The sequence below is a fragment of the Corella eumyota genome, chromosome 1 (assembly GCF_963082875.1).
Source record: "Corella eumyota chromosome 1, kaCorEumy4.1, whole genome shotgun sequence".
Taxonomy (NCBI): domain Eukaryota; kingdom Metazoa; phylum Chordata; class Ascidiacea; order Phlebobranchia; family Corellidae; genus Corella; species Corella eumyota.
This window is the reverse complement of record NC_137490.1, coordinates 17,290,116-17,303,459: the sequence shown is the minus strand read 5'-3', so window position 1 is coordinate 17,303,459 and position 13,344 is coordinate 17,290,116. Positions and strand designations below refer to the sequence as shown.

At 30.9% G+C, this 13,344-nt stretch overlaps 1 protein-coding gene across 1 annotated transcript; it reads left to right on the top strand.

Annotated features, from left to right (window-relative positions):
- The first annotated feature begins 3,945 nt into the window (after positions 1 to 3,945).
- LOC145741263 (uncharacterized) lies at positions 3,946 to 12,808 on the top strand. The gene is made up of 25 exons (XM_082558827.1): positions 3,946 to 4,047; positions 4,462 to 4,567; positions 4,771 to 4,897; positions 5,217 to 5,350; positions 5,552 to 5,723; positions 6,110 to 6,272; positions 6,353 to 6,511; positions 6,607 to 6,745; positions 6,915 to 7,095; positions 7,189 to 7,360; positions 7,537 to 7,737; positions 8,042 to 8,203; positions 8,395 to 8,604; positions 8,698 to 8,799; positions 8,904 to 8,977; positions 9,058 to 9,226; positions 9,667 to 9,765; positions 10,007 to 10,128; positions 10,199 to 10,322; positions 10,503 to 10,658; positions 10,863 to 11,038; positions 11,341 to 11,530; positions 11,964 to 12,130; positions 12,378 to 12,458; positions 12,760 to 12,808. The coding sequence occupies exons 1-25, from the start codon at positions 3,946 to 3,948 to the stop codon at positions 12,806 to 12,808; spliced, it is 3,537 nt and encodes a 1,178-aa protein (XP_082414953.1).
- Positions 12,809 to 13,344: the final 536 nt, after the last annotated feature.

Here is a 13,344-nt window from a genome sequence, read left to right as displayed (position 1 = left end):
ATGTAAACAGTGAATATTTTGGAAAATTTTTTATTACTCATGTTTGTTATCTTCTAACAGATACATTAAAAAGGAAAATTTGTAAAAGGTACAGTTTCCTTATTCATTTATACCATGGCAAGTTGAAATAAATTAATTCGTATGAGGTTTTTATAACACCTACCATCGCTTGCGTAGTAACAATTTGGGCTTGCGCTTTTGTCGTAACAACATCCCATGTCAAAACACGTCTTTCTGGACACGCTAGATGGCGTGCAGGAGGTACGAATTTCAGGTGAAATATTGCATTTCTGTGGTGGGCACGAATCTATGTAAAGAAAGTATAGTGATCTTAGTTTTTTATGTCAAATTTCATGTCTTAATTTTACTGCAAAAACTAAACAAATTTGTGAAAGCAAACGCGGCCTAATTATTTTTTTTTAAAGGACTGATAAAATTACATGTTTTTTTGGTAATTACCTCTTTTACGAAAGCAATTTGGAGTGTGGATGTCTTTGCTTTCCTTGTAACAACAACCTCTGCGAGTGCATTCTTTATGTTCCATGTGAGGATCGTAATATGAGCACGAAGCTCTCATTTTGTCTTCAATGTCGCAGTAACAATTAACTGAAAAAATTTGATGTTTTTTAAATAGTGTACTTTAATTTTTTTTTCAGGACAATCAATTTTTAGATTAAAACTTAGTAAGAAGTATTAACTTTTTGTGTATAGACTATTTTTTGATTATTTTGTTTTACTGCCTGTTTAGAATGCAAATTATCTAGTACGTTTTTTACGACTTTGTATAAACGTGCGACGATAATAATAATAATAACGTATTTATTGCACATTAAAATAATTAAATCAAACATTCTAGTTTTCACACAAATATTATAAAAAATAAAAATAAACAATTTATAAATAAATATCATGTGCTTTGTTTAAAATTATTTTTATTGAATTAAAAATAAAATATGTAAACTTATAAAAATTTGCAATTTTTGTAATTAATATAAAAAACTAACCTGGTTTGTATTGTCCCAGTGATAAAGGTATGAGAGCCACAATAAATACGAAAACTGTTTGTACATTCATTATTCTGAATTGTACAGCAATATTTCAGCTGGGAATTAAATTTCAAATTTATAACTAAAAATATTTAAAAAATGTTTAACGTTCTCTTAAAAAAACTACTTCAATTTTTTTTGCTATTTGAAATATTAAATAAACATTTTTTTAAATTTAAAAACATTTTGTTTTTAATTCTGTTGCCTAGACTTGCATTTACGTATTTATTCTTTTTTGTAACTTTTCTCTACGCAGGTATATGTTCTCAATTTCTCGCTCTCACTAATGTCGAAGCATTATGACATCACGACGCGTTTTATATACGTCACCGCGCGCGGCAATACACGTTGCTGTGACGTCACACAAGGGCGGAGTTAAAGTTTAACGACGGGAGGGTGTGTGGGTAAATAGATAAGCATGAGATTAAGTGTTTATGGGGGGCGTAAACAGGATCTACAAAATGAACAAAGGGTATTTTGTTGAGTTATTAACATCGGGTCACTGGGGTAAAACAAACTAATTATTGGATGTTTGTTAAAATGTTATTAGAATATAAATTTTATTTAATTTTGCTCATTTGTTTATTTTTTTTAATTTAATTTTTTTTTTGTTTTTTACGTAAGTGGCTTTTATTCAATTATTAATTAAAAATTTGAGATTTCATTATAAATTTAAAAAAAATTAAATAAAATCATTTTTTTAATATTTAAATTTTTCAGTTGAAGAACTTGTAAATTTAAGTTTTGGAAAAATTTTTTGGAATTTTTTCGTAATTTATATCATCAAAGAAAATGACCGGTTTTCCAATACACGGTTATAAACTTTCTATTGCTATAATACAGCACCTGCAATCAAATGTCACGTAAACGTAACGAGTTTTAGAACGGGACGTAAAGAAATTTGGTATCGGAAACTGCCATAAAATGTAGTTCCCTTATTTGTTTTGTTTCAACGTGTTTCGATTAATTTAACTTGTCACTATTTGTTATTTATGAACTTTCACGAAAACAATAAAGTTTAAAATTTACGTTTTCGATCACTAGTACGTTTAATATGACACCTTTTCAATCTAAAAAAATATTTTTATTTTTTAAATAAAATTTTAATTAAACAATTAGATTCTTGGAAATTTAATTATAAGTTAATATAGACACGTGCCTTTATACGCACACGTCACAATCAAGTACTTATTGCGTCATTATCAGGCTGTTTATTACGTTTTAATGTAATTCGATTAAATCAAGTGGGATAAGTTAATGAAGTCTGTTGTAAATACGCAACGACTAACTGTAATACACAACGGGCGCGTATTTTGCACTTGAAATGCACAAGTAACCGTACTAAGGTCGCAAATGTTACCATGAAGTGTTATTTTGAACGGGTTTGTATCTTTATTTTATCAATGTATTCGGGCGTTTTTTTAAGTTGTAACACAAACAAAGAATATTAAACAATGGCCTTTGAGGTCTCGTTTTAATACGGAGTGGTAAATGGATTTGTTTAATTACCTATACGAAAAACGTAACTGTAATCTTATATGGGAAACGAAAATATTCGTTTATTTGTGTTGCTTGACGTGACCTTGTTTTAGAATTAATATTGTTAATTCTGTTTAGATATCAAAAAAATTTGAGTGGTATAAACAAAAGTTTTAGTAAAATAATTAAAAAATATTTAAATAATTTATAAAATTATATTTCCCAATAAATACATAAACCCATCATCGAATTTCTTAAACCGTTTATTCAACTATTTATTTGTTTATTTATTTATTGTTTTAACTTAAACTATTATTGGTCAAGTCAGCATATTTATTGAAATTTAATTTATATCTGCAAATATTATCGCAAAAAGCTTAACTAGATAAAACACTTAACTTTAAAACAGAAAGCTAAGTTTTATTTTTATAACTTAACTAAACAGATGTCACATTAACACATGTTACATTCCCACTATTTGTGATAAACTGCTAATTTACAGGAATTACTGAACTGCAAAGTATTTTAAGAAAACAAAGTCAATATTATAAGAATTAAATTGAAATTAATTTAATAGATGAATTTAAAGCATTGTTAAACGGGTCTATAGGAAATAGTTATATTGTTTAGTTCACGCAACGGGGTATTATTCTGATTTTTTTAGATTAAAACATACTTTTTTACTTTAGAATTGCCAAAATGTTAGGATATTGGTATTTTTTGTTCGTTGGAATTTTCTTTTTAGAGAATCCAATTGAAGCTATAGGTAAGATTATTATTTTTTCACATAATTCATAAATCCCGAAAAGCTTTTTTTAAGTGATTTTAAAATTGGAAATGTTTTAAGACGAGCAATTTGCAAATTTCAAGATATGCAATTTTAACAAAAAATCCCATCAAGAAAATACCTTAGTATATTTAAAGGAAACTTCTAAAATACCGACAACCGCTTTTAGAGTTAATCTCCAACGTAATGTGAATAATTAGTCAACGGGACTATACTTAAATAATCTACGTACCGATTTCTCTATACTTAGGATGTAAAATATGTTAAAACGCAAACTTCTAAATAAGTGAAGTTACAATTTTTAACAACATGTAATTTTTCTATTAGAGTATTGTTTACGCTTGTAGAAACGTGTATGTATTCAAGTAGGCCAAGTCGTTATGCCTAAGCCAAATACCTTAATCGTAAGAATCCTTGTCACTTTTTATTCTCATAGTTTTTGTAATACTAAAAGGCTCCTTAGTTATTTTAAATAATCGAAAGTTACTTGCCTATATGTACTTACTTTATCCAAATTAACGCATCTTATATAGTAAATTTCAGTTTAATCATAACGTCACAATATTACATTTTTATGACCCTATAGAGCATGAAGCGGGCGCAATCGCATTTCCTGCTTCAACAACATCAACAATGTACGGTATACTTGAATTTGGCACCCCGTTTAGTGTTGTTCCCCATACTCACGCATGGATAAGAAATGGAATTGGGGAAGGTGGGGAGTTTAAGACCACAGTAAGTTAAGTTTTGTTGTTAAATCGTGAATTTTGGGATATTAAATTTTTCGGGGAGCTGCACTATTTCACTTCTATAGTTTTTTATATTTATTTATTTTCGATGTGTAAAGGTCGACTTCACGACCTAAACATAGAGTAAAATCGAATATCTCGACCCAGTCTCGAGTTGCCTTAGGGAGTTTGGGATATTATGGATTATATTTGCGCGAGAATTAAGCTGCTGGTTAAATGTTGGTTTAGCAAGAGTTTACACCGTTTGAAGCGCTTTACGTTTTAGCAAGGGATCAAACCCATGTCTTCATATGTCAAAGCCAAGTGTTTTGACTACCACATCTCGCTGTCGGTTAGGTTCTGGTGTTTTTTTAGTTTTCAATAATTTATTACTGTTAAAAAAATGCTAAATTTTTAAAAGGTTATACCGCATACAACAACTTATTGTGAAATACACATTACTCGTACTGATTCAAACGCTGGGTGGGATGCAAGTCACACCTTACACTATGATGCTCAAATTGCTGGTAAGTGGTGGCATACTTGATCAATATCTTCTGCATTTTACTATATATATTATGTTATACAGAGTTTTTTTCTTAAATGTCTTTACTATAATCAAAAAGCGGTATAAGGCATTTTGCGCTTTCAGTTTTTTTTGTGAAGGAACATCTATCTTCTTATGCATTCTAATCATTTAAATACAGCAGTTTGTTAAATTTTGCTAAAGATTTTAGCGCCCTTTTGACAAGCTCAGGGTACAGCGTGTTGCCGTGGCGACAAAATTTTGATAGAGCTTACAACGTCGTTCCTGAGGTTATAGCTTGGGTTCGAGGATTCTCTTATTATCCAGACACGTAAAGATTATATTATTTTATTGATTTTTTTAAGTTAAACTGGCGACGTCACTGTTAAAGTTTCTATAAGTTTTACAAATATGTTATTTTTCTTATAAGGTAATTCAAATAACAAAGCGCTCATTGACGTCACATTATCATTTACATTAATTTATTTTAGACACTTTGTGCTATTGACACGTTTAACAATTTCCGTCATTAACCTTTACTGTGGTCGGGTGGTCCTTTTCACATATACCTAATAATAATCATATAGTCTCGCAATAATTTAATTGTGGATAGGTTGATCACGTGGTATTGTAAGGAGTTTTTTTTGTAGGTTCTCGGTAGAAGTGACAAACGTTGACCTAAACGGATTTAACTGCGACATTAGAAGAACAGATATAAATTCTTATTGGGGTCAAAGTCCGTCTCTGTATTGGACAGTTACGGAAATGGATTCTAATTTAGTAGGTTAGTTCATAACACTCCAAATTATTAATTTTCGCGTTTAGTTTTTTAAATAATATACCTTTTTAAGTACTTAAGTGTTGTATTGTTCACATTTTATCATCTTTTCAGTTAATTTTGTTTAAACAATGTAATTAAAAAAAATGTATGGCAGTAAGAAAACAATACAACACTACTTCAATGTATTTTTTTATTATTTTGCAGAAGCGAAGAATTTAGTTGGTGATACAGTCGGGGTCCCCTTTTTTGGGTACCCTGGGGCTACTTGGATATACACCCCGGCGGTTGATCAATCTTCTGCCGATGTATTTGACTTTCTTGGCCGCGAAGTCTACATGAGTACAGTACGGCAGTTACTCGTTGAGCAATCAAACGGGTGAGATATTTTCAAGTTAATGTAACAATTAGGGTACTAAAATTCATAACAAACGACGCAGGGAATATTGGAAGGTTGTGTTGAATTATAAAACTGTGTTTAAGTTGTATCAGTAATATTGTTCATTGTTAATTTTGTAAAATTTGTTAATTGTATTACAATTGATAATTGTTGAAAATATGTTTATTGTATTAAAATATGTTGATTGTGTTAAATTTGTTGATAGTATTAAAATTGTTAATTGTGGGAATTATGTTGATTGTGCTATTTTTGTTGATTGGGTCAAATTTATTGAGTGTTTTAAATTTGTTGATTATTTCAACTAATTGATTATATTTTATGTGTTAATAATATTGTTTACAGTATTATTACTATTTTTGTTATAGAAAATTCCCATTGACACAAACGACATCATCTGCCGACATCGAGTTAAAAATAAGAGCAGATACCGTTTATGTGGATCAACCTACTATCAACTTTCAAGGACTAAAGTCAATTACAATTATTGCAAGAAAACTTGTTGCAAACGATGCAGACCTAGTACTAGAGGCAAGAAAACATTTAAACTAAAATCCACAAATATAATATTTTGAACGTCTTGACTTTCTTATAACAATTAACATTTACAGGCTCCAAAAACGTGTCAAAGTATTTCGGGAACTACTTGTCAATACCATGGTAAAGCAGCTCAATCAAAGGACGGTTCAAATGGAAGGAGAGGTGCAAATAGCCCAACTATTGACATTTATATTCATGTTATTGAAGGGGGATTAAACATTATTAGCCAGGTGATATAATTTTTTCCTAAAGATTAAGCTAAACATTTCAAATAAGATCTTTTACATAACAAGGCGTCTTGATAAACCAAACATATCTTGTACAGGCTTCAGATGGTGCCAGAGGTGAAGGGGGTGGCGATGGACGACCTGGTCAAGATAACACATGGGAAACAGCTGCTTTGACTAACGATCAATCTTGTAAACAGGCTTGTGGTCCTTTGTTTGGGGAGCTGAGATATAAGGGTACGAAATATTTTTTAAGTGGAATATTATGATAAGTTTATTTAGCAAAGAGATCTTTTTGGATATTGTACTAAGAAAAATGTACGTATAGTAGCCGAGACATTGGTAAATATAATTTAATAGGTATTTGTCGTTGTAATCTATTTTTTTAATCATTGTTTTATTGTAGGTTACCCGGGACCGGACGGAGGGCCAGCTGGTCACTCATTTAAAGCAGGGAACTCGGGTGCTGGTGGTATTGCTTCAGCTGCCACTATATATACGGAAACAGTGAGTGGTTACATTGAACTCAGGCAATATCCTGGAACCGGTGGGGATCCATCTGAACACGGCTATGGAGGCATGGGAGGGTAAGCAGTGCCTAATTATTCATTTTTTATTTAATTTTAATCGGTACTTTCTATTTTTTGTTATGAAAATTAATTTAGGTGATTTTTTTGCAGTCTTGGTGGCACAGGTGGTTGTGGTCGTCGATGCCGAGCTTGGCTGATGTGTATTCTTATTATTTGCTGGCCCGAATGTACAAGTGACGTGTCCTGTGATGACCGCGGAGACCCGGGAAAGAAAGGAAGCTCCGGGGAAGATGGATATGCACAATATCCCGTCGTTACAAGAGTGAGCAATCACACTAACTAAATTTTTTTAAATTAAGTTAACAATACCATGTTGACTACTGTAAAAAAAATATTCAAACTGCAAAAACGTTTTAATAGGTTAGTTTAACATTAAGTAATTAATGTTTATGGTTCAAATATTTGCCTAAATTTATGGTTATATTTTCCTTTTTTAAGGGTAAAAGGGGAGCTATTTCGTTGACCAACCTGCGACAAGTTTCGAGTGTCAAAACCTGGTTTGAATCTGACACCGATTTATTAAATGTGATAAGAAGACACGGAGAATCGTTGTTTCAACGAAACGACAACGAAGAAGCCGCCAATGTGTTTAACTTTATATTATCAGTAACCAGCCCAACTTCACAAATCTATCAGGAGGTAGGTAATATTATTATTTAATCCATTTTTAATTAAAAAACATAAAATAAAAAAATATTTAACTGAAAAACAATAGTTATGTTAATGTATAAGGAAATTTTTTAATTTGTAGCCTACCTATAAAGTTAATAATTTATTTATCATAGTTTATAACTATTTTCTAACTATTTTGAAAATAGTTAAAAATTAATACTTGAAAAAAATTATTTTATCATAGTTTATAACATTTTTCTAACTAGTTTAAAAAAAGTTAAAAATTAATATTTAAAAAAGTGGTTTGTATAAACGGCAATTTCAATAAAAGGTTGCCTACAAACTTCGAATGATCAACCAAGGGTTTGATTATTATGGAAACACAGCTCAGTATGCTCCTGATCTTGACTGGAGTTATCTAAGCATAAGAACTGATCAACTCATCGAGGCTGGTCAAGCCTTTGAAGATGCTTATAATAGTGTCATGGAAGATGTAAGTTTGATGTTTTATTAGTTTTATTTAAAATCTGCTACGAAAGCACACTTTATTTATAAATACAAGTAAAAAGTTATATAGCATAACGATTATACAATGCTTCTAAAAATACAAAAGTAAGGTCTAAAAAAATAAAGCTTATTAAATAAACTTTAGTTAAAACGTTAATAAGATATTTTTTTTCGAAGGTTGAAGACATTTTGTTGGTTAGTAACACAATGGACGCCGTGGTCACACTTGCGGTATCTGCACAGGAACGGGAACTGCAAAACATGGAAACAGAACTAAAGAACCAAAAAAACTTGTACGTAAAAGCACTCAAGCAACTTGAGTTGACCATGACAGCGGAAATGCTTCAAATTTACATCTACGTTCCTCTGGCCATTGTTCAAGATGTGGTAATTTTTCCGCCTAAATTAATATTTCTGTATACCCATTTAACATTTGTTAGCATTTATTTGTTATTAACAAAATGGGGGCTTTTTGTTTAGTTGATTGACAGCGATTTTGGTGCAATGCTAGGAGGTCTTGTTGCATTTGCAGGTGGACTTATATTCGGTACTCCAGCAGAGGCGCTACAGGGTGCTATGAAGGTTATATTGTTTTTTTTACACGTTTAACTTAGTTACTTTAGAAAACGCGTTGTTGCGCGTTAAATCATCCACAGACAATGTATAAAAATTAATGTATTGTTTAGACAATTGACGCGTTGAATGGAAGAAATTGTAACGCCCCTTCTGTACTTGAATCAGTTGATATTCTTCAAGAAAAGTAAGTATTGTTTATTGTTACGTGAAACTATTTACTTTAAAGTACCTGACTAAAAAAAATTAATTAATTTTTTGTTTCAGCTTAGAATTTGCTTACGAGTTTCAATTAATTAAGCCAGAAAATCTTGATTTTACAACCATGGATGCATCGGCAGTACCAGCAATTATGTTGAGTGAATTGACTAAAAACAAAGCAAAACTTGTTCAAGAATTAAGCTGTTTATACGACAACAAAGCTGATAGTAATATTGTAAGTAGTCTTATTAAAAATATTGGTACAATAATTTTGTTATAATATTTATTTATTATATGATTTTTTTGTTAATTTAATTTAAAAAGTACCTGCAGCATGGTGTAGTGGTAAAAACACTTGCTACGCCACACATGAGGTTGTGGGTTTGATCCCCACTGCTCTTATTCTGTAGCGCCCTTAAGTAAGGCGCTATAAACGGTATAAACTACCGCTGAGCTAGCACTTAATCAGCATCATAGTTATCGGGTAATTATATTCTAAATAATATTCCAAACTGCCACAGGCAACTCGAGACTGGGTCGGAGTAACTAATGTTACCCGTATGTTTAAATCGCGCAATTAACATTTCCACATCGAGGATGAAAATATATACAAAAAAATTTTTTTACAGCTTCTAAGAAATTAAATTGTAAAAATTTTTTTAAACTTACGTAAAGGTTAAGAGCATGGAAAGGTTGATTGACGATTACTTTAGAGATGGAGCTTTTAGGATTGGATTAATTGATCGAATCATGAACATTGATGTTCAACTGAAGGTTTAAATTTAAAAATTATTGCTTAAAAACATTATGTAAAGTTATTTTAAAACTTTCTAGCTTTAATATAAATGCTTTTGTTATTGCTTGTGGAAGGTATTATATTTTACCTAACTTTTATGCACAAGATGGCGTTTAGGAGTTGTGAGCTACATACAGACCATTTTTTTACATTTAAATGGTGGTATAAATATATAAATGCATATGCAAAAGGTATTAATGTATTTGATATCATTTTCAGGCAATTTCATACAACATAGACTTGTTAGAAGAAGTCCAAGCAACAGTCGATGAAGCAATTTTATCTGCACAGAATAGTGTATCCACTTCTGTCAAAATGTCGTTCACTGATCTCATGTTTAAGTTAGTATAAAACAAATTTTAATATACCATTGTCTTAGAACCTAAAATAACAAATGTAATTGCATTTTAGTATCTACCAAGAGCAGGAGAACTTTATAATGCGGTCGCTCTACGAACTGTCAAAAGCTTACCAATTTTCATGTTTGTGGGATTTCAATGCTTTGAACAAATATCAAGATTTTTTCGGCGACGGGGTACGTCTTTTATACAACTTTTATACTCTTTGGTAAAATACCTGCGCTTTTATTTTAGTAAATCGTACGTCAAACTCGATTGCTAACAAATAAATAGTAACATTTTTTTTATTTATTAGCCAACCCATGACTAATAGTGGTATATTGCATATTTGGTTCTATTTAAAAGTTATGATTAAGGTGATGACGTCAAACACTGGAGAATTATTGGGAATGTTGGAGCTAAATTACATCCGGGATGACTTAGAGGCGGAAAGGGATGTTTTTCTCAATCTTGTCGCTTCCTCGGCTGGCCCTGCCTCTCACGTGTTTAACTCTTATTGGGAGTTCAACAAGGTAAGTTATTTTTATTGAAATATAATCAAATGAATTAGTAGAAAAAAATTAAAATAGCATATACAGCTATAATACACTAATACCGTAAAAATCACTTGCAATTTTAGAACCGTAGGCCACAAAACCTTCTAGTTTGTCCTCTTTTCAGAATGCATAAGAATCAAAAACTTTATAAATAACGTTTATAAATAACTCTTTATCCAGAACACTCATCCAGAAGTAATATCTGAGTTAAACTCCAGTGGTGAGTTTACAATCAAGATCACCATTGATCCCAATGACGTCACAACCATGGGTTGTGCTGATTGTTACAACGGACGACTTGAAGCTCTCTATGTTGAGATTGACGGCCAATCACAAGCTTCTAATGTTCCAACTACGTAAGTTAAATATGTTATAGACGTAAAATGAATTTGCAATACGATGATTTATATATATATATATATATATACTTGGGTCAGTTAAAATAAACGGTTTTCTTTGAGTATGCTTATAAAATTATTTTATTTAAATAAAATTTAAACAATTTTCTATTAAACAAAAGTTGATATATTTAACTTACATATATGAAATATACGACACAGTTGTTAATAAATGGATACTTTTTTATAGAAATAGGAAATTATATTTATACAATTTTAATCATTCTGTGATATCCTAAACTTAACCAAGTTAATTTTAGAATCTACACGAAAGTTTCCCACATGGGAGATTCCCATTTCTTAATTCCGTACAACAATGGAACAAACGGAGTTCAACTTCTTGAGCAAACTCCGGAAAACAGCGATGGAGGTCACGTGTTAAGCTTTGATAGATCAAATCCTGTGTCATCAATCGTAGATCCTGCTCTGGATGCAAAATTTTTAAAATCGGTAGACATATTAAATACTACCTTACTTATTTTTCTGTTTATCCCATCTATTTATTTTTTTGTATATATTGATCCTAGATGTGGTAAGGTCGAATGCGGGAACCTAAACATAGAATAACTTTAGTTACTTTGACCCAGTCTCGAGTTGCCTTTAGCAGTTTGGGATATTATAAAGATTATAATTGCCTGTAATTATGCTGCTGATCAAGTGTTGGCTCAGCAGGAGTTTATATCGTTTATAGCGCCTCACCCAAGGGCGCTACAGCATGAGAGCAGTGGGGATTGAACCCACGGCCTCATGGTGGTGTAAGTGTTCCTACCACTACACCACGCTGCCGGTTCTACACCACGCTACCGGTCTATTTATTTTGTATATTTGCATTTATTTCTTTAAAATTGTCGTTAACGATTTATCTATATATATTTTTGTGCAGGAATACAAATTTTGCGAAAACAGCAACGACTTTTTTGGTCAAAAACCTTGCAAGAGCCCTTATGCTACTTATACCATTCGTGTACCTAGAACTGACAACTTGGTTTGTAGTCTGGATCCAAATGACTTAATCTCGGGAACCAACTGTCAAGATCTTGACTTTACTAAGTAGGTTAAATAGGGAATTAAGTTTTACTTGGTTTAGAAGTATTCTAAATTTAACCGGTTTTTGTAATATGTCAATTCTAACGACCCTTTTTTTAATATTTTAAAACTTCAGTAACCTTTTTAATTTTTGTAAGTAAAATCCCATGTTTTTAAGATTTTTAGATAATTTGATTAAATAAAAAAAACTGGTTGTTGAATTAACTATTCATGGACTATAAACTATTAAAATTTTTATGTTTAAATACAGATTTGAAACCGTTCGAGTTTATACCAAGACCAACTCGTTCAGCAACTACCCTGCTCAGCCTGACGCTTCGACAATGAAAAGGTTGTATTTTAAAATATAAAATTAAGTAATTTACTATATTTAAATGATCTTAACCTTTTTTGAACCTGTTGTGTAACGTTGTGGGTTAACTAAATATTGTTAAAAATTAAGTAAATTGCCCAGAGCAAGTAAATGTAAAGATTAAATTGGGTTAGGCTATTTGTGTTCGGATATTTGCGCCAAGTTACTCTTGGTGCGGTGTTACCCTATAGAATTAAAAAGTATATTAATATTATATGATAATTTAAAAAACTTTTTTAAATTATTGAAATAAGATTAATGCTTTTAAAATTGCTTTCAGACTTAGAAGTGAGCTTCCCAAGAAAATGCCCAGAGCAATTTTATGGTGATGGTTTGGTGGTATAATGTTAAAGGGTAAATAAATTAAATGAAAGATTATGTATTGTTTTTAAATAGAATTTTATGTAATTTGTAAAAGAATTAGGTTTAAAAAATCAGCAGAAATTTACGACTGCCATAGGTTACTAACAATGCGATAAACAAACACAATTCAGTAACATTTTAATTTTTCCGTTTTATTGTAAAATTTAATCGGAAAACTTTGTTTGTTTAATGTGGTTGTAAATTAGGTTATTAAATCTATCATTACCACTAAACCGTATTTGTCAACTTAAATTTTATTAAATGTTATTATTCCTACAAGCTTTCCAATCTGGTTAATGAATGATTTTTGATGCTGGGTCGAAACACATATACTTTAACATTAATTAATAACATCCAAAGTAAACTTGACCTATTTCCTTGTAGAGCAAAATGAAAAAAATGCACAACAAATATGGGAGAAAATATGTTAAGATGCGAAACTAATTTGATACTATCACATTTTCAAGTTTCTATATTTCGTAGGAGAAAATTTAAAATAGTT